This window comes from Ambystoma mexicanum, chromosome 6p, assembly GCF_040938575.1.
Source record: "Ambystoma mexicanum isolate Mex_15411 chromosome 6p, UKY_AmexF1_1, whole genome shotgun sequence".
Taxonomy (NCBI): domain Eukaryota; kingdom Metazoa; phylum Chordata; class Amphibia; order Caudata; family Ambystomatidae; genus Ambystoma; species Ambystoma mexicanum.
Window position 1 is genome coordinate 108888037 of NC_090935.1, and position 20279 is coordinate 108908315.

The 20279-nt window shown below is 39.6% G+C and overlaps 2 protein-coding genes across 4 annotated transcripts in view; both read right to left on the bottom strand.

Annotated features, from left to right (window-relative positions):
- LOC138511252 (protein unc-13 homolog B-like) overlaps positions 1-20279 on the bottom strand; it is a 2171549-nt gene that overhangs the window by 1360678 nt on the left and 790592 nt on the right. The window lies entirely within an intron of this gene.
- LOC138511085 (uncharacterized) lies at positions 12062-19696 on the bottom strand. The gene has a single exon (XM_069626582.1). It carries the CDS (start codon positions 19694-19696, stop codon positions 12062-12064), a length of 7635 nt encoding a protein of 2544 aa, XP_069482683.1.

Genomic DNA, 20279 nt, shown 5'->3' on the forward strand with positions numbered 1-20279 from the left:
AAGCAGAGCGTTATAAGTATTACGCTGGTGTCAAGTCCAAGCCGTGATGGCCGTAACCAATATATAACCTGAAAACCAATCAATAGAATATCTAAGTACTTCAGCCAGATAGTATGGAATCAAATCACTGACTATTCAGCAGCAAAAGATCAAACTCACTCGTTGGATCGAGCAGTCACAGTTACAGAGGAATTCCCCAGAGCAGTCATCTGTACCAAACATTGGAAAAAGATAAAGAAAAGGCAACCGACGTCACAGCGGTGACGTAGGTTGCGTCGCATGCATCTGGCGTCGCGTGAGTGACGTCAGATGTAAACAAACAGTTAAAGTGAAAATAAAAATAGGACTAAGCCGTCAAGTAGGGATAGTATAGAGAAAACTACTAATATGTGGCCGGTAACCAAATACTAATTAAAAAAGAGAAGAAAATAGTGGAAAAGAAGCAGCAGACGTCACAGCGGTGACGTCCGTTGCGTAGAACGCAGTTAACGTCGCCCTGATGACGTAAGTATATTCAAACAAAATAATAGTTATCTTGGACTCAAAGAGATGATTAGGATCAAATCCCTACCTATTCCAATGGTAGGGCATATCAAATATTTAAATTGAAATGGAAAAACATTTTTTATTAAAACTAAGGGTGCCAGTGCACACGAGCATGATGTAGCGGCTCCGGCAAGGTGCGTCTCCATGTCCTGTTCAAAAAACATACAATCCATTTTGATTCATTAATCAGAATTATTATAGAAATACAGACATCTCGTGGTCTGTGTTAAGACCCCGTGTGGTACAACGTAATAAGCAAATAATTTTCGCCTCCATTTGACGCAATTTCAGCTCAAGGTTGCCACCCCTTTTCCCCTTATGAGCCTTCATCAGACCAATAAAGCGCAAGTCAGCAATGTCATCTAGCTGATGTTCCAATTGCCAATGAACGGCCAAGGGTGACTTTGGTTCAAGCATTTTAAGGCTAGACAAGTGTTCCCGGATTCGGATACGGAGTTGACGAATGGTGCTACCCACATACAATTTCTCACAGGTACAAATGATAGCATAGACCACATGAGTAGTCTTGCAATTAATAAAATCACGTATTTGAATTTGAGTTCCAAAATGGTCACAAAAGGTTTTGCATTTAGCAACAGCCCAAGGGCATTGGTTACAATTACCACATTTATGAAAACCCCCCGGTTGTTTTAACCACATAGAAGAACTTGGTTGGTTATCAAAAAATGAAGGACTCACAATACTTTTGATCGTAGGTGATCTTGTAAAGGTAAATTTGGGCTTTGGAGTCAAGAATGGTTGTAAATCTTTGTCAAGTCTTAGAATATGCCAATGCTTTGCAACCATTTTATATAGCAATGAAGAATCATTCGTGAATGGAGTGATTAGTGAGATATGTGAGGGATGCTCTTTTGACCTAGTCACATTAGTCAGGAGGTCACGTTGATGAGTTTGGGTGAATTTGGAGTAAGCCTTGTAAATAACTGAACTCTTATACCCTCGATTGAGGAAGCGTTGATTGAGGATATTGCATTCTCTTTTGTAGTCACTGGATAGAGTACAATTACGTCTGGCTCTATGAAATTCTCCCGTTGGGATGTTATCAATAATAGCACGTTGGTGATTGCTCTGTGCAGCCAAAATTGAATTTACTTCAGTAGGTTTTCTAAAAGTATTGGTAAGTACAGTGTTTCCTACAACAAAGATATGTAAATCCAAGAAGTCAATTTCACATGAGTTCAAAAGACCAATAAGGCGAATTCCAAACCTATTGGTGTTGGCATGACCTAGAAAAGTAGTGAAAGAGTCTTCAGACCCTTTCCAAATTAGAAAAATATCGTCAATGTAACGACGCCACATCACAATATTTGACACAAATTGCACTTGATTGAGGATATGCGTTTCTTCATAGAAAGACATAAAAAGGTTAGCCAAGGAGGGTGCAAACTTGGCCCCCATGGCAACCCCCCTCACCTGCAGATAAAATTGGTCATTGAAAATAAACATATTGTTCCCGAGTACAAATTGTAAGAATTGCTTCAACATAGATACATGGTCAGAATAGGATGCTGAGGTGTTCCTAAACACATAGTCAATTGTCTGTAGTGCTAAATCATGATTAATATTAGTATAGAGTGCAACTACATCAATTGTTGCCAACAGATAATCTGGTTCCCAAATAATATCTTGCAAGGACTGTAAAATGTGGGTACTATCACGTATGTAGGATGGCATTTGTATAACAAAAGGTTTAAGTGCCTCATCCAGATATTTCGAGAGGCCTTCAGTGGCCCAATTGATACCACTCATGATGGGCCGGACCTCAGGTAAGGTCTCAAAAGGTTTATGTATCTTCGGCAGAAAGTACATGGTCGGTATGGTAGGATTAGTGTTGGACAAAAAATGTTTCTCATCATCAGTAAGAAAACCTCTTTGATACCAGATGTCAATTAATTCTAGGAGACCAGTTATCACACGTTTGACAGGGTTGGAGTCAAGAGTTTCATAGCAACCAGGGGTATGCAAATGTTTGCAACCCATAGTTATGTAGTCAAAAGTATTAAGTATAACAATATTGCCCCCTTTATCGGCCTCCTTGATAACAATTGAAGGGTCTTTGGCCAAGTTTTGCAGTGCTTTCCTTTGCTTAGTAGTAAGATTACTTATTTTATTTTTATGTGAGACAACTAGTTTGTCCAAATATGAATGGATGTCTTGTGTGAGTGCTTGGTTGAAGGTTTCAATGACATTGTCTGCAGGCAGTTGAGGTGTAAATTTAGATTTCGATTTCAATTCTTTGAGATTCAAATGCAGTGGGTTGATATTTAAATCTTGAGCAACATCACATGACTGTGAACAGACCTCGCGATCTAGGGTGACTAGGGTCTCAATTACATTTAAATCCCCAATACTGAAGGAACTCGGGGGATCAGGTATAGTTTTCGGTTGATACATTTTGACTTGAGTAGCAAAAAACTTTTTTAATTTGAGTTTCCTCAAAAATTTGAATAGATCGACCTGAAAATTCACAAAATTAGTACCACTGCTGGGAGAAAAAGACAGACCTTTATTGAGTGCAGAATTCTCGTCATGAGACAAAGAACGATCAGAAAGGTTGATCACCAAATCTGAATCAACTATAGTCCCAAACGTTTCTTTGAGCGCGTCAAGATCCCTGAACGAGTCATGTCCTCGTCCGAACTTCCGCTTCCGCTGCCGCTTACCCCCCCTCCTGCCCCTGGTGTGCTTGGCATGGTTGGAGTAAACACGGTTGGATGTTTGGTAAATCTGACTTGTTTGGTGTTGGCAAATCTGATATTGCCCTTTTTGTAGCGCCTGATTTCGCCCAAAAAAAGTTGTCCTTTTAAATTGGGAGTTACACCAGGCTGTGCCTCATTAGCATCTGATTCAATTGGTTCTGTTTCTGAGTCTGGATCAGAACTAGCAGGGGTAGTAGTTATTGAAGGTGGTTTAGAATGGGTGTTGATGTCATCATACTTGGGTTGAAAAGTATAGACTCTATCCTGACGATAATCTTTATCGTCACGAAAATATTTACGAAATTTACGCAGCTTAATTTCGTCTTGATACTCAACTAAGATTTCATTCATTTTTTCAAAATTCTTATGTTTAGTTTCTTCTGCATTAGGCATTTGACTGATTTCCTCTTTAATTACTTGAATCTTCGTTAGAACACGTTTATGCTCTCTAGTCGCATGTAGAATTAGTAGCTCCAACATATGTTTGGAGCTTTGGTTTAAATTATCTACCCATTGTTCTGCTAGATCCGCATCCTCTTCGTGATCAAAATTAGGGAATGTGAGAATCCGTAAGCCTCTAGGGATAAGATTGTTCTCAAGATAATTGGTGAGCGAAGCTTGCTCCCAATACTTGTTAATTTCTTTTTTCGAAAGACGTTCGAGTTTAATAAATTTTTGTTTAAGAGTCACATATTAGTAGTTTTCTCTATACTATCCCTACTTGACGGCTTAGTCCTATTTTTATTTTCACTTTAACCGTTTGTTTACATCTGACGTCACTCACGCGATGCCAGATGCATGCGACGCAACCTACGTCACCGCTGTGACGTCGGTTGCCTTTTCTTTATCTTTTTCCAATGTTTGGTACAGATGACTGCTCTGGGGAATTCCTCTGTAACTGTGACTGCTCGATCCAACGAGTGAGTTTGATCTTTTGCTGCTGAATAGTCAGTGATTTGATTCCATACTATCTGGCTGAAGTACTTAGATATTCTATTGATTGGTTTTCAGGTTATATATTGGTTACGGCCATCACGGCTTGGACTTGACACCAGCGTAATACTTATAACGCTCTGCTTCTTGTGGTATGTAGACTCGAATATTTTGGGTTATATCTTGTATTTTCTTACAATTATCAGCAATCCTTTGTTTTGAGTTGTCTAATTGACATTCATGCTTGTTCTACACAGGGATTTCCCATTTATTGATTTCTCCGATATACTCTGTGCTCTTGTGGTAAGCTCAATTTATTACTTTGATCTTGTATCTTTTGCATTAGCTATTGGTTTCTACTCAACGTGTGTCCTTTAACTTTTGGTGCCGATTAGTTCACAATTTCATTATTTGCATGGGTGAAGTGTGCACACCATGCTTGATTGGGGGCTCCGGTATTGTAGCGCATAGGTCAAGGAAATCCCCCTTTTTATGTGTTTCTTTTGTTTTTCCATTTAAGGAAGGATGTATTCCTCAAATGTTTAAGCATGTTTCTTACTGTATATTTTCTGTTTTTGTTTCATTATTTTCAACTACCGTTTGCTTCTGTTTACTCCACCCTCCAACCATGGTTTACGGTATGCCAATGATTCTTATTCATATAATATTATGATATTTGCTATATGTCACTATCTTTTTTGCTATATGTCACTACTATTTTTTAACTTTATGTGATATGGTCTGTATTTACTTTTTTCAAATTCAATGTGATTGTTACAATCTTTTGTATCCTCTTTTCTGTCATGAATAATATGATAAATCAAATGTTGCATGTGACTACTCAGCCTTGAAAACGACCTGCGTGTCGAAACACGTGTCGGCTGTTTCTACAACAATTAAAGCATCAATTTTATAATTAGTGCTCCTTATTTATATGGTGTTTAGCGCATCTCCACCTCAACTCCCCTCTTGTACATATTTTCTGGTACCAGCCAGGGTGGACTGGCTGGCGTAGGTGGTAGTGCAGCTCACACTTCAATTTCTCCAGTATCAACACCAACAGTGAATACTAGCGCACAGACCTCGAATGCGATAATCCACATCTTTTTGTTTTACATTTATTGTCGTTAGTCTGCGCCTGCTGACCTTCACTGCACAATAATGGCTGATTATATGTCTAATAGAGACAAGGATAGGGCAGCATTATTTGCCCCTAGGGGTAGCACAGAAAATCCATTCAAACGTAATTCTTCAGCACCTGAGACTCTTAAACAAAAATTTATTAAACTCGAACGTCTTTCGAAAAAAGAAATTAACAAGTATTGGGAGCAAGCTTCGCTCACCAATTATCTTGAGAACAATCTTATCCCTAGAGGCTTACGGATTCTCACATTCCCTAATTTTGATCACGAAGAGGATGCGGATCTAGCAGAACAATGGGTAGATAATTTAAACCAAAGCTCCAAACATATGTTGGAGCTACTAATTCTACATGCGACTAGAGAGCATAAACGTGTTCTAACGAAGATTCAAGTAATTAAAGAGGAAATCAGTCAAATGCCTAAGGCAGAAGAAACTAAACATAAGAATTTTGAAAAAATGAATGAAATCTTAGTTGAGTATCAAGACGAAATTAAGCTGCGTAAATTTCGTAAATATTTTCGTGACGATAAAGATTATCGTCAGGATAGAGTCTATACTTTTCAACCCAAGTATGATGACATCAACACCCATTCTAAACCACCTTCAATAACTACTACCCCTGCTAGTTCTGATCCAGACTCAGAAACAGAACCAATTGAATCAGATGCTAATGAGGCACAGCCTGGTGTAACTCCCAATTTAAAAGGACAACTTTTTTTGGGCGAAATCAGGCGCTACAAAAAGGGCAATATCAGATTTGCCAACACCAAACAAGTCAGATTTACCATACATCCAACCGTGTTTACTCCAACCATGCCAAGCACACCAGGGGCAGGAGGGGGGGTAAGCGGAAGCGGAAGTTCGGACGAGGACATGACTCGTTCAGGGATCTTGACGCGCTCAAAGAAACGTTTGGGACTATAGTTGATTCAGATTTGGTGATCAACCTTTCTGATCGTTCTTTGTCTCATGACGAGAATTCTGCACTCAATAAAGGTCTGTCTTTTTCTCCCAGCAGTGGTACTAATTTTGTGAATTTTCAGGTCGATCTATTCAAATTTTTGAGGAAACTCAAATTAAAAAAGTTTTTTGCTACTCAAGTCAAAATGTATCAACCGAAAACTATACCTGATCCCCCGAGTTCCTTCAGTATTGGGGATTTAAATGTAATTGAGACCCTAGTCACCCTAGATCGCGAGGTCTGTTCACAGTCATGTGATGTTGCTCAAGATTTAAATATCAACCCACTGCATTTGAATCTCAAAGAATTGAAATCGAAATCTAAATTTACACCTCAACTGCCTGCAGACAATGTCATTGAAACCTTCAACCAAGCACTCACACAAGACATCCATTCATATTTGGACAAACTAGTTGTCTCACATAAAAATAAAATAAGTAATCTTACTACTAAGCAAAGGAAAGCACTGCAAAACTTGGCCAAAGACCCTTCAATTGTTATCAAGGAGGCCGATAAAGGGGGCAATATTGTTATACTTAATACTTTTGACTACATAACTATGGGTTGCAAACATTTGCATACCCCTGGTTGCTATGAAACTCTTGACTCCAACCCTGTCAAACGTGTGATAACTGGTCTCCTAGAATTAATTGACATCTGGTATCAAAGAGGTTTTCTTACTGATGATGAGAAACATTTTTTGTCCAACACTAATCCTACCATACCGACCATGTACTTTCTGCCGAAGATACATAAACCTTTTGAGACCTTACCTGAGGTCCGGCCCATCATGAGTGGTATCAATTGGGCCACTGAAGGCCTCTCGAAATATCTGGATGAGGCACTTAAACCTTTTGTTATACAAATGCCATCCTACATACGTGATAGTACCCACATTTTACAGTCCTTGCAAGATATTATTTGGGAACCAGATTATCTGTTGGCAACAATTGATGTAGTTGCACTCTATACTAATATTAATCATGATTTAGCACTACAGACAATTGACTATGTGTTTAGGAACACCTCAGCATCCTATTCTGACCATGTATCTATGTTGAAGCAATTCTTACAATTTGTACTCGGGAACAATATGTTTATTTTCAATGACCAATTTTATCTGCAGGTGAGGGGGGTTGCCATGGGGGCCAAGTTTGCACCCTCCTTGGCTAACCTTTTTATGTCTTTCTATGAAGAAACGCATATCCTCAATCAAGTGCAATTTGTGTCAAATATTGTGATGTGGCGTCGTTACATTGACGATATTTTTCTAATTTGGAAAGGGTCTGAAGACTCTTTCACTACTTTTCTAGGTCATGCCAACACCAATAGGTTTGGAATTCGCCTTATTGGTCTTTTGAACTCATGTGAAATTGACTTCTTGGATTTACATATCTTTGTTGTAGGAAACACTGTACTTACCAATACTTTTAGAAAACCTACTGAAGTAAATTCAATTTTGGCTGCACAGAGCAATCACCAACGTGCTATTATTGATAACATCCCAACGGGAGAATTTCATAGAGCCAGACGTAATTGTACTCTATCCAGTGACTACAAAAGAGAATGCAATATCCTCAATCAACGCTTCCTCAATCGAGGGTATAAGAGTTCAGTTATTTACAAGGCTTACTCCAAATTCACCCAAACTCATCAACGTGACCTCCTGACTAATGTGACTAGGTCAAAAGAGCATCCCTCACATATCTCACTAATCACTCCATTCACAAATGATTCTTCATTGCTATATAAAATGGTTGCAAAGCATTGGCATATTCTAAGACTTGACAAAGATTTACAACCATTCTTGACTCCAAAGCCCAAATTTACCTTTACAAGATCACCTACGATCAAAAGTATTGTGAGTCCTTCATTTTTTGATAACCAACCAAGTTCTTCTATGTGGTTAAAACAACCGGGGGGTTTTCATAAATGTGGTAATTGTAACCAATGCCCTTGGGCTGTTGCTAAATGCAAAACCTTTTGTGACCATTTTGGAACTCAAATTCAAATACGTGATTTTATTAATTGCAAGACTACTCATGTGGTCTATGCTATCATTTGTACCTGTGAGAAATTGTATGTGGGTAGCACCATTCGTCAACTCCGTATCCGAATCCGGGAACACTTGTCTAGCCTTAAAATGCTTGAACCAAAGTCACCCTTGGCCGTTCATTGGCAATTGGAACATCAGCTAGATGACATTGCTGACTTGCGCTTTATTGGTCTGATGAAGGCTCATAAGGGGAAAAGGGGTGGCAACCTTGAGCTGAAATTGCGTCAAATGGAGGCGAAAATTATTTGCTTATTACGTTGTACCACACGGGGTCTTAACACAGACCACGAGATGTCTGTATTTCTATAATAATTCTGATTAATGAATCAAAATGGATTGTATGTTTTTTGAACAGGACATGGAGACGCACCTTGCCGGAGCCGCTACATCATGCTCGTGTGCACTGGCACCCTTAGTTTTAATAAAAAATGTTTTTCCATTTCAATTTAAATATTTGATATGCCCTACCATTGGAATAGGTAGGGATTTGATCCTAATCATCTCTTTGAGTCCAAGATAACTATTATTTTGTTTGAATATACTTACGTCATCAGGGCGACGTTAACTGCGTTCTACGCAACGGACGTCACCGCTGTGACGTCTGCTGCTTCTTTTCCACTATTTTCTTCTCTTTTTTAATTAGTATTTGGTTACCGGCCACATATTAGTAGTTTTCTCTATACTATCCCTACTTGACGGCTTAGTCCTATTTTTATTTTCACTTTAACTGTTTGTTTACATCTGACGTCACTCACGCGACGCCAGATGCATGCGACGCAACCTACGTCACCGCTGTGACGTCGGTTGCCTTTTCTTTATCTTTTTCCAATGTTTGGTACAGATGACTGCTCTGGGGAATTCCTCTGTAACTGTGACTGCTCGATCCAACGAGTGAGTTTGATCTTTTGCTGCTGAATAGTCAGTGATTTGATTCCATACTATCTGGCTGAAGTACTTAGATATTCTATTGATTGGTTTTCAGGTTATATATTGGTTACGGCCATCACGGCTTGGACTTGACACCAGCGTAATACTTATAACGCTCTGCTTCTTGTGGTATGTAGACTCGAATATTTTGGGTTATATCTTGTATTTTCTTACAATTATCAGCAATCCTTTGTTTTGAGTTGTCTAATTGACATTCATGCTTGTTCTACACAGGGATTTCCCATTTATTGATTTCTCCGATATACTCTGTGTTCTTGTGGTAAGCTCAATTTATTACTTTGATCTTGTATCTTTTGCATTAGCTATTGGTTTCTACTCAACGTGTGTCCTTTAACTTTTGGTGCCGATTAGTTCACAATTTCATTATTTGCATGGGTGAAGTGTGCACACCATGCTTGATTGGGGGCTCCGGTATTGTAGCGCATAGGTCAAGGAAATCCCCCTTTTTATGTGTTTCTTTTGTTTTTCCATTTAAGGAAGGATGTATTCCTCAAATGTTTAAGCATGTTTCTTACTGTATATTTTCTGTTTTTGTTTCATTATTTTCAACTACCGTTTGCTTCTGTTTACTCCACCCTCCAACCATGGTTTACGGTATGCCAATGATTCTTATTCATATAATATTATGATATTTGCTATATGTCACTATCTTTTTTGCTATATGTCACTACTATTTTTTAACTTTATGTGATATGGTCTGTATTTACTTTTTTCAAATTCAATGTGATTGTTACAATCTTTTGTATCCTCTTTTCTGTCATGAATAATATGATAAATCAAATGTTGCATGTGACTACTCAGCCTTGAAAACGACCTGCGTGTCGAAACACGTGTCGGCTGTTTCTACAACAATTAAAGCATCAATTTTATAATTAGTGCTCCTTGTCAGAAGAAGGTGGTCTGTTTTTCCTAGCCGCTGGATCCATAACCTTCCTCTGAAGTGCTGTGTGAAAAGGAAGAACAAGATCCTTTTGAGGACCCTGGCTAAGAATGTCGGTCATGTCATCCTGTTCGTAAGTGGGTGAATTTCTGTTCCACCCCATGAACTCCACAACGCTAATTCATTATATTTCTATATGCGGAATCTGCATGATCAGCAGGGTAAGGTATGTTGAATTACAATTCAGGTGACGTGTCTATACCACTAGCTGTTTGTAGAAAGTCAGAGGACCGCCATTTTGGACTGAGGGTCAATTAGTTCTTCAGGAACATCCCATGTACCATATTTTACTGCAAAAGGGGAAATCTCTTCAGAGGATTGTTCCTCATAGAGGCCATAGACGTGAAAAGGTATTTTCTTGGCACAGGGCGAAAAATGTTACCGGTGGTTTGCGAAGGCATTGACCTTGGTTTCGCCAAAGGCGTCGATATTGGTGCCAGAATCAATGTTGCCCTCAGCAAAGGCGTAGATGGCGTCGATATTATCGACGTTGGCTTTGATAAGGTCGAAGGATCCTTAGATGTAAGCACCGTCGAGGAAGGTGTCGACGCTACCTTCAACATTGGCATCGAGTAAGTCTTCGACAGACGGGTCGAGGAGACCTTCGACATAGACTTCGATGATGGTTTATCACCTGACGCCATTTTGTCTGGTATCGCCTTCGGTTTATGCACCGTTAAGCATGTCTTGCTCTTCTTATGAGGTGTTGTAGAGGTTTCGTTCCACGAGACCCCTGACGATTTTTCACCGGATTTAGAGCATCTAGTCTCTGACCTTCCTCTGTCATTTTTAGAATGAGCTGGGGCATGGTCTTCACGCAATTTCTTTGAGGGGGTCTGGGCCACGTTCTCGAAGATTCGCATCATCAAGGCTCTAAAAGCCTTGCATTTTCTAGGAGAATCATGTTTTGATGGACAGGCGATAAACCCTCTATCAGAAGATGAAGAAGAGGGAGATCCGTGACGCCTCTTCTTCGAAGACGACGAAGATTTTCTTAACCGACTCCTCAACCTAGATTTCTTCAATTTACGACAGGACTTTTCCCTGGACTTCGCAGAGTCCTTATTTTTCTTCATAGAGGCCTTCAAAGATTCCTCCCCCACCACCAATTTACCTCTTCGTTCCTTGAGAACAGCTGAGCTTGCAATCTATATAAACATACTAGGATGTAGTCATAACAAATCTTCTCTTTACCCATAACACACGCAAATATTTGCAAATATTTGTGAGAACATGGAAAAATGGGTGTTGCCAGCCAGTGTGGCCCATCCAAGAGGCCTTTATCAAAGACCTAATCTTGCAGATTGAGAACAAATCCCTTGATAAGCATGTAAAAGTCATGCTTACCAAGGGATTTGTTCAAAGCCCCGAGTGGAAAGCATGATGGACTCTTGTGAACGTCACTTACACTTCAGAAAATATTTGATCCAAAAGAGGGGTATACAAATGCTTTTGGAGGCAGCAAGAACAAAGTACAAACATGTTAATCAGAGGTTTTTGAAGAACAGAAATTCTACAGCTTTCTGCTATGGATTGTCGTGATGGAGCAGCTGTAACACAATTATGCCCAGAAAACAGTAGGTAACACTTTGACAGAAAATAGATGGACACTAACTAGACCCACCAAAGCACTTACCATCTACATAGTTAAGGAGTGATGTTGCTGTTAATTGCAATATACACACACTAGGACTGACAACACCTAAGATAGCTAAAGGTATAAATGGTAAGAATGAACTAAAGTGGGAACAAGGACAAACTATCTACCATTCTAGCACTTGCATTATAAATGGCCAACTGATTGAAACCATTTATTATGCTTCTACTGTAACTGGCCTTTTGAAATCCAGTGGATCCGGGCTAATGGGAGCGGTTGACTGTACTTCAGGCCCAAGCGCAGTGGAGTTGCTCTCAGGATCACTTCCAATCTTTTCAAATCGATCCTGGTGGGATGATTGGTCATCTGGAAGGTGTGTTAACTGTGGAGAGGGTAGGTGCAACACAATAGGATCAGTGCCGGTCTGGCCATCGGATTCATGGTGAGCCGCGCTTCTCATTTCAATGCTAGATTGAACCGAAGGGCCCATATTGGATGACTCACGAAGGGACTCCTCCACAGGCAGAGAGTGTGATTTTATACAGTCACTTGGATATACACTGCCTTCGCTATCATCACTGAAACTGGCAGGCTCGCAACCTGCATGCTCTCCGCTCGTTTCAACATTTTCATTTGGTGAAATCTGTGGTATTACAGCTGAATTTGGGATGTGAATATCCATGTTGTCTTTTTGCCAAGGCAACAAAGATTCTAGTTTCTTACCCAAAACCGTTACCGGAGAGCTGTCAGTCTTAACAGTTTTTTCCTCATTGCCCATTTCAAAAAGACTGGCTGACAATTTTTTGAAACTGGATAGGAGTCCTGTTTCTGCAGTGGTGCCACCAGAAGGGGAAGCAGGCTGAGAAAAAAGGGATCCAAAGGATTTTCCAGAATTTGTGGAGGACGACACAAAATTGAATTTGGACAAACTAGGCATGTTGGGCAAATCTAGAAGGGGTTTGGCACTTCCTACAGTGTTTTCTCCTAATTTTATGGAATTATAAGCTTTATTTTCATAACCTATAGAACACCTTGAGTAACATTGTTCTTTTGGATGTCCGCAGTGTGTGCTATTAGTTTCTACATTTGTGATTTGAATGTTATGGCTGCCAAACTCTGTTCCAAGTTTGGCATCTCCATTTAGCTGACAGGTGTGAACATCCTCAGACTTCTCAGCTAACCTTTTATAGTTCAAGGGTGCTTCCTGCTCAAAGGCATCCAGATCGTGCAAAACTAAAGCTTCTTGCCTGTTGTGATCATTTAACTCACTTTCAACTGTCCCCATGATTGGCTCTCCAGCAGTGCATTCCTCCACCAATTTCGTTTTTTCAAAGTCATAATTATTTGTGGGTGTTTCAGTTGTCGAAACACTGGATGACTCTCCAAGTTCTATACACTCATCTTTTGACACTATAGTGGATTCATCGTCTTTCATGATATCTTGGTCATGAAAAGCAGGGGCAAAACAGACCTCATCTTGGTTATTTTCTTTAGAGAGTTTACATTTGTCAAAATGATCTTCTGCCATGTTTTGAATTGGAGCACTGGAGGCTTTACTGAACAACGGGTCTTTCTGTGGGACGGTAGGGGCAGTCATAGTTTGTGGCATCGAAAAAAAACGCGATGATGCTTTGGGGGCTTCACTAGAGCTGGTAGAGAAAATGTTGATTTTTGTCATTAAATTTGAAATCATTTTAGTAGAAGAATCAAAAATAGACATTTCATTCTCTGGTTCTTGTACCGGTTTCGGTAACTCGGGTGCTCCTGGCATCTGAAAGAAAGAGGCAGACTCTTTTTTTGGTTGTACATCATTGATAGGGGTATGCCTCAACATTTGACCCGGAGGGAATTCTTTTGCACCATGATAATCCCAGGCGGACGCTGGGTTGAACAGAGCATGCATATGATTTAGGTCTGTGGGAATGTGTTTGACATCAGAAAGTGAACTATGCTGTGTGACATCACTGATCAAATTTAATTGTGGGAGAGAAGGCTCGTTACTCAAACTAGATTCTATGTACTCTTTCTCTTCTCTTGAAGTTTGAAGCTCGCCAGGTTCTGACAACGAGCAGGTGAGCAGCTCTTCTGAATCTGAACTATGAGAAAGTTCTTTATTATCAGAATCAACATAGCTTTCAGTTCCGGTAAATGCTTGGGTGGACGGGACTTGGCAAGTATTAGTTATGTCGGCCTGGCTTGGTTTACTTGCAGCTGCTACCTGCTGCTTAACTGTAGCTCCTGGAGTAGGAACAAACGGTGGTTTAGGGTCTGCACACGGGCTACTGATTCTAAATTGCGAGTTTACAAAGGAGTTGGTTTTTACAGGTGTATGTTCCGAAATGTCTTTATTTTCTGGGGTAGTTTGCGGCTTTTCGCTGAATAACGATAAGCCGAAAAAACTAAAGTTAGAGTTACTGTGGGGCACGGTGCTCTTGGCAGCAGGGCTACTTCTGGAGAAGAAAGATGGTAATTTAAACAGCTCATTTACTTCTGATGGCTTTCCATCTGAAATATTAGATGCAGATGATGGGGAAGGCTCAGCTACATCTGGCACACTAAAGATTGAAAATATACTTTGGCTTTTTGGTGGTGGTTTACAAGAAGACCTGCTTGGAGATTGAAAACTTTTTTCCTCCACTGGAATGTTATATTCATGCTTGCTCAAATTTGTTTTAGAAAATGAATGAGTAGATGGAGTATCACTCCCCCGACTGATTGGATAAGTTGATGGACCATAATCTGGAACCTCTCTGGTCTCATTTACAAAACTATTCATTTCTGTTCTTTCCATACCGTTATAATTTTTATTCTCTGGAGCATGAAGCACTTTAATAAATTCTTCCGTTTCACGCTCTGTAATCTGCCCACCTGATGAAACATTTGCTCTTCCGCTTGGGCCTTTCTCCCTGATAGTTGCCTGTTTTTTCAGTGTTCTCATTTTACCGGTAGCAGTAGGCACAGCTGGAAAACTATTACTGAGCTGCTTGCATCTCTCCTGCTCTTCAGATACAAGGACTGTCCTTTCTTCATTTGATGTGGCTATAGTCGAATTATCTCTTGTTTGCCCTGAGCCAGCATCTATTTTGAATAGCTCCCCAAGTGAGCCAAGAATTGAAGAAATACCTGGTAGGTCCTTCTTTTCTTGAGATGCTTTATGTTCTACTGAAGACACAGTCCCTTTGTCTTCATGTGGTTTTGTGGTAATGTTGCTTTGTTCCACACCACTCAAACCTGCCACACTATGTTCGGTCTGGGTTTTGAAGAAATCAAAGAATCCAGAGGACTGCTGTCTGTCAGGCAGTGCCTTTGTTGAAGAGCTTTCTCCAAGATTAAATAATTTGAAAGCGCTTTTTAAAAATGTTTCCTCAGGTTCGTGAGAGGATGGTGTCTCAGTTGTCGGACCTCTGTTGCCCTTCTCTACTCTTTCACCTGATTCTGCAACATTACACGCAAGGGTGACATTGGTGACTGCATTAACGCTGGGCCGATTTGTAAAATAACTCATGTGGCTTGACTGCGAACATTTTCTGGACAGATTTTGTTTTTCCATATCAATATTATTAGTCACATCAATATTTTGATTTTGTTTATTTTCATAGTACATGACATTTTGTGGGGTTGGATTTGAATTTTCTTTAGCCTCGGTATAATTTACATCAGCTTCCTCCCAACCCATTTTGCCATTGGAAAATGATGCCTTGCGTGTGCATTCAGGCATCACGGGTTGTGCATTGGTCTTAGTTACAGGGGAAGCTACAGACCTCTGCACATCAGAAGCAGGGCTCTTGCCAATAAACTCCCCCAGAGTAGAAAATATAGAAGCTAATTTGTGGATGGGTGTTTTTGCATTTTCAGATTTAGATTGACAACCGGGCTCATTGTTTGAAGAATCTTGAAGTTCTGGAGATTCAGACTCCGATTGAAAAAGATTAATATCAAAAACTGCAGGTTGTATTTTTTCTGCATATTTTGGACGAGCATATCTGGATATGGTGTTGACCTCTTCATTCACTGGACTCTTTGGCGATTTGATGTGTGTCCTTAGATCAAGTGTTGTATGGTTATCCAGTGGTAACATTGTATTCTCTTTTTCAGTTCGAAAATCAACTCTGAGCTTTCTTAATTTACAGCTTGAAAAATCCAAAGGTTGCTCCCTTTGACTGAACACCGATTCTTCAAACATTTGGGAAAAAATCTGCAAGTTCATATTCATCAGATGGTCACTTCGTAAAGCAGTCGATAGGTCCAGGGGATTTGGAATGACCGAGTTATCCGATGTCTCCTCTTCAGGGAACCAGCATCTCTCGTCTTCAGTGAGTGGAACCTTGAAACCACAAACAAAAACTGTTCCATCTTCTATCCAGCAACTTGGCACTGTGTTAAATTCTAAATCGTAATCCCAAAATTCAGGGTATGAAAACGTTTCAGGAGTACACATGTACACATACTGACCACTCGGATCAGTCAACAAAGAATAGATATACTCATCATCACAATACATGTAGTATCCACAACTACCATCGTCTGAGGGCCACCAAATGCCAAACTCAAGGAGTGAAACCCACTCCCAGTAAGCTTGATTATCAGATGAACAAATAGAACTCCCATCCAAACCCAAGGATGCTTGATCAATCAAGGTCCAGATATCGACATCACATGCAGATGAATAGCTCAAATCCATTAATGGCTCTTCAAATGTACTGCTACAATCGTCATGCATAAGTGAGTAAGTGCTGCTCTCATTGAGGGAGCTAACAATCCAGGCTTCACTTTCGCACAAACCGGTCTCAAGTTGATCAAATGATTCATACAGCTCACTAAAATGTAAACTTTGTTGATCAACATCACAGTTTGTCCCCCAGTCCACAATGTTGTCGTTATCTTTTTTACATAAATTCATCACAATGCCACTCGACTTCCAGAAATCAGAAATGTCAACATTTGGAGAAGGAAGATTTAACATGTAATACTCTGGTGATGGCGCTTCATCTTTGTTAGTAGGAAAGTCCCCCATCTCATACTCCCACTCAAAACTTAAATCACTTCTTGTTTCTGTGAACATTTTCCTTTGATCAAACACAGTTTGAGTGTCTGCATCTAGCAAGGGGGTTTCCTTTGGTTCTGCATTACATCTCCAGAAAATGGTCTGCTCTCGGATGACATCTGCAATTACCAATGGTTGCTGACAATAGTCATCAAACCTCTGTTTAGATTCTGAAGTATCATACAGAAGAACATGTGGTGCATAATCAAGAACATGTGTTGGTTCATCAATTTTGTTTGAACTTTGCATAACACTTTTACACATATTTAAAGTATCTGGTTTTTCAGACATTGCTGGATTGTTAGGTGTTTTACCTATGAAATTGGCATTGTTTCTATCTAAACTGTCTAGACTTCCTGGACAATTGGAATTAATGTTATTCTGAGCCTTAACTGACATGTTATGTGGGGATAATTTCAACAAACCAGAAAAAAAACTAGATGAGCTTTTGGGACCCTCATATACATCTTTATATTTTGGTTCCTCCTTATTCAGTGTATTTTCAGAGGTTGACAAATTAAAAAGTCCAGACAACAGGCCTGGTTTGCTTATTTTCTCCTGGGAACCATGTAATACATTACCCAACCTCTCCCCAGCGTTAGATTTTAAAGGAATATTATGCACATTGCTTGATGAGCTTGTATTTGGGGAAGATGTTGTTTGTTTAACAAAACCTGTGTCTCCATGAACTTTGATAAAAGTATCATCAGAGTATGTATATAAGGTGTTTGAGGCACTCTCTGGACATGGATTGGTAGTCATTTTCAGGAAGGAATCATTAAATTCCATGTCTTTATCTTCCCTACTAGTGTTTTCTAAGCTCTCAAGTGAAATTGATTTTTGGGAGTCTGAACTAAAATTTGCCAGTGTCTCCTTATGAGAGCCACCATGTACAGTTGTTGATTTTCCATCAGAAAGGACGCCATTGGATTGATTATTTGAGAACAAATTTTCAGCTGAAGCAAATTTGAACAAGTTTGGGAAAAAGCCCTTTTTCTCCTTTTTATATTGTTGCTTTTCAGAAACTATCTGGTTGAAAAAAGGGATTTTTCCTCGGAGAGTAAAGGACTGATCATCTTTACCATGATTATTTTTCCAGAGGTCATCTTCAGATTTATGAACTCTCGAAAGTCCAGAATTTGATTGGTTTTTCCCTGCATCACCAGTAGGAAGAAACAACTGGCTTAGGGATCTCGTTAAAGGTTGGAAAAATCCTGCATCAATCACTTTCTCCTTTTCAAAAATGTGCGATTCTCCAGCTTTTATATTGTTAGCTTCGTTTTTTATATTTAGATCACACTTAATTTCCAATATGTCTGTGACTGTGTCTCCTGCAATGTGGTCTGCCTTACCAGAAATATCTTCACAACTATAGTGCTGTTTAGCTTTCATGTTTAAGGTACTACATAGAGTTGATGGATTATTATTTATTTGGGAAGAATCCAAGTTCTCAATTGTAGTCTTGGCCAGACATTTCCCTTTTCCACCGTGAAGAGCAGAGAAAGTGATACTGTCATTGCTGTGTCCAAGTTCACTAACACATTGCCTTCCTTCCATTTTCCCACCCTCCTTTGTTTCTTTTTCAGAGAACTTCACCAATGGATTTAAAGTATCCAAGACTGAAGCCACAACAGACATTTGAGATGAAAACTGAAACTCAGACGAATATTCCGACTGCTCACTGGGAACTGTGGCTGTATAAGAGCTCTCATGTTGTCGTATATCTTCAAGGATTTTCAAGTCTGAATTTTGCAAATTCTGTCTATTACTGTTTTCCATGGAGAAAGAATTCCTTGAGCATTTCATATCCAATTTGTTTTGGGTTTCAAGAGTTGAAGGTACATTGGATGACCGGTCTATATCGCTAGGAACTATCTTAGAAACTGTGCCACGAGTTGCACCCAGAGTGTCAGTTTTTTCAGGCAAAGAGGAAACAAGTTTTTCCACAGAGGCAGTAAGATGCTTTGCACCCGACCCTACCTTCTCAGAAAGAGAACTAAAAAGTGAATGTACAGTACTCTTCACTCCTGACAAATCAGGAAGAGAGTCCAACTTGATTTTGCAATTCTCGTTACTAGTCTCTGCAGAAGATTGTTTCAAGTGTTCTGTGTTTTCTTCTGGCTTATCATGGCCCTTTTGCTTGAGTGGTAATTTGTCAGAAACATTTGGGCTCTTTGGAAGGGTGCCAAATGTATTCATCTCTTCTTCTTTCTCAGCCAAGTACTCAGAGACTGTTTCAACCAAACACTGCAGCTCATCCATTGTATCTACATACTCCTCACTTGGCTCTTCCACAGGGGAGAGCTTGAGGTTGTGCTTTTGGAAGCCATACCTGCCCCTGCGTGTTACGTTTGTTGTGGCATGGCTACCACTGAGAAATTTGGATTGAATACTTGCATTATAGTTGTTCAAAGCAAAATCTTTAGAAGTGCAAAAATCCGAGTCCCACCAGGTTTGCGAAAGTAAAGCCAACTCTTCCAGATCATCATCTGAAACTGGGGAACACGGCTGCTCGTCAGAAGCACTGCTGTCCAACTCTTCAAGAGTTTCTAAAGAGGCACTACGATTATTTAAAATAGACTGGGCTCTAGTTGTAATAGTTTTGTAATCCTGAACTTGATGAAGGTCTTTTTGTTTAGGACTTAAAGACTGTGTGTTCGTCCATCTCCCACTCTTAACCAACAGTCCATTTTTGTATGGCCGCAATATAGGATAAAAACATATATTGCTTTCTGAGCCAACAATTTGATTATTTGAAGTTTCATTAGAGTGTATTCTTTTTTTTTCAGGTCTCAAACGCTGTATCATCCCATTATCTCTTTGGACCTCATCCTCATGCAGGCAGAGGCTTTTATTTTCTCGAAGGCTTACACATATTGGTGTCTTTTTTCTCCGCCTGTCAATTGTGTTATATTCTTGTGGATATCTGGGACCATCAATGCATCTTAAGCCATTTGGAGACCCTAGAAAACGCTTTGATCTTTCCAGAAATTCTGAATGTCCCCTGATCTTTGAGTCACTTTTCTTTAGTTTTACATCAGCTACATAGTGATCTTGTTGTGTTTTTTGTAAAACGTCATCAGTTAATAGTTCTACTATTTCCTCATTAGTACTTTCCAGTTCTTCTCCAATTTCACAATCAAATGGAATGATCCTAACCTTTCCTTTATTTACTGAAGACCGATCACTGATTTAGAAGAATGGAAAACAAAGGGTTGGGGTGAAAAAATGAGTAAGGGATGGATGAAGACATTTAAAAACAATGTTAGTGAAAAATTCTCATAGAAAACAAAACCATTCACAATTTAAATGTAAACATGAACTTAGTTCGAACATACACATTGCATTTACGGTGTATGAAAAACAATTACTTTGATTGCATTTAGTTAAT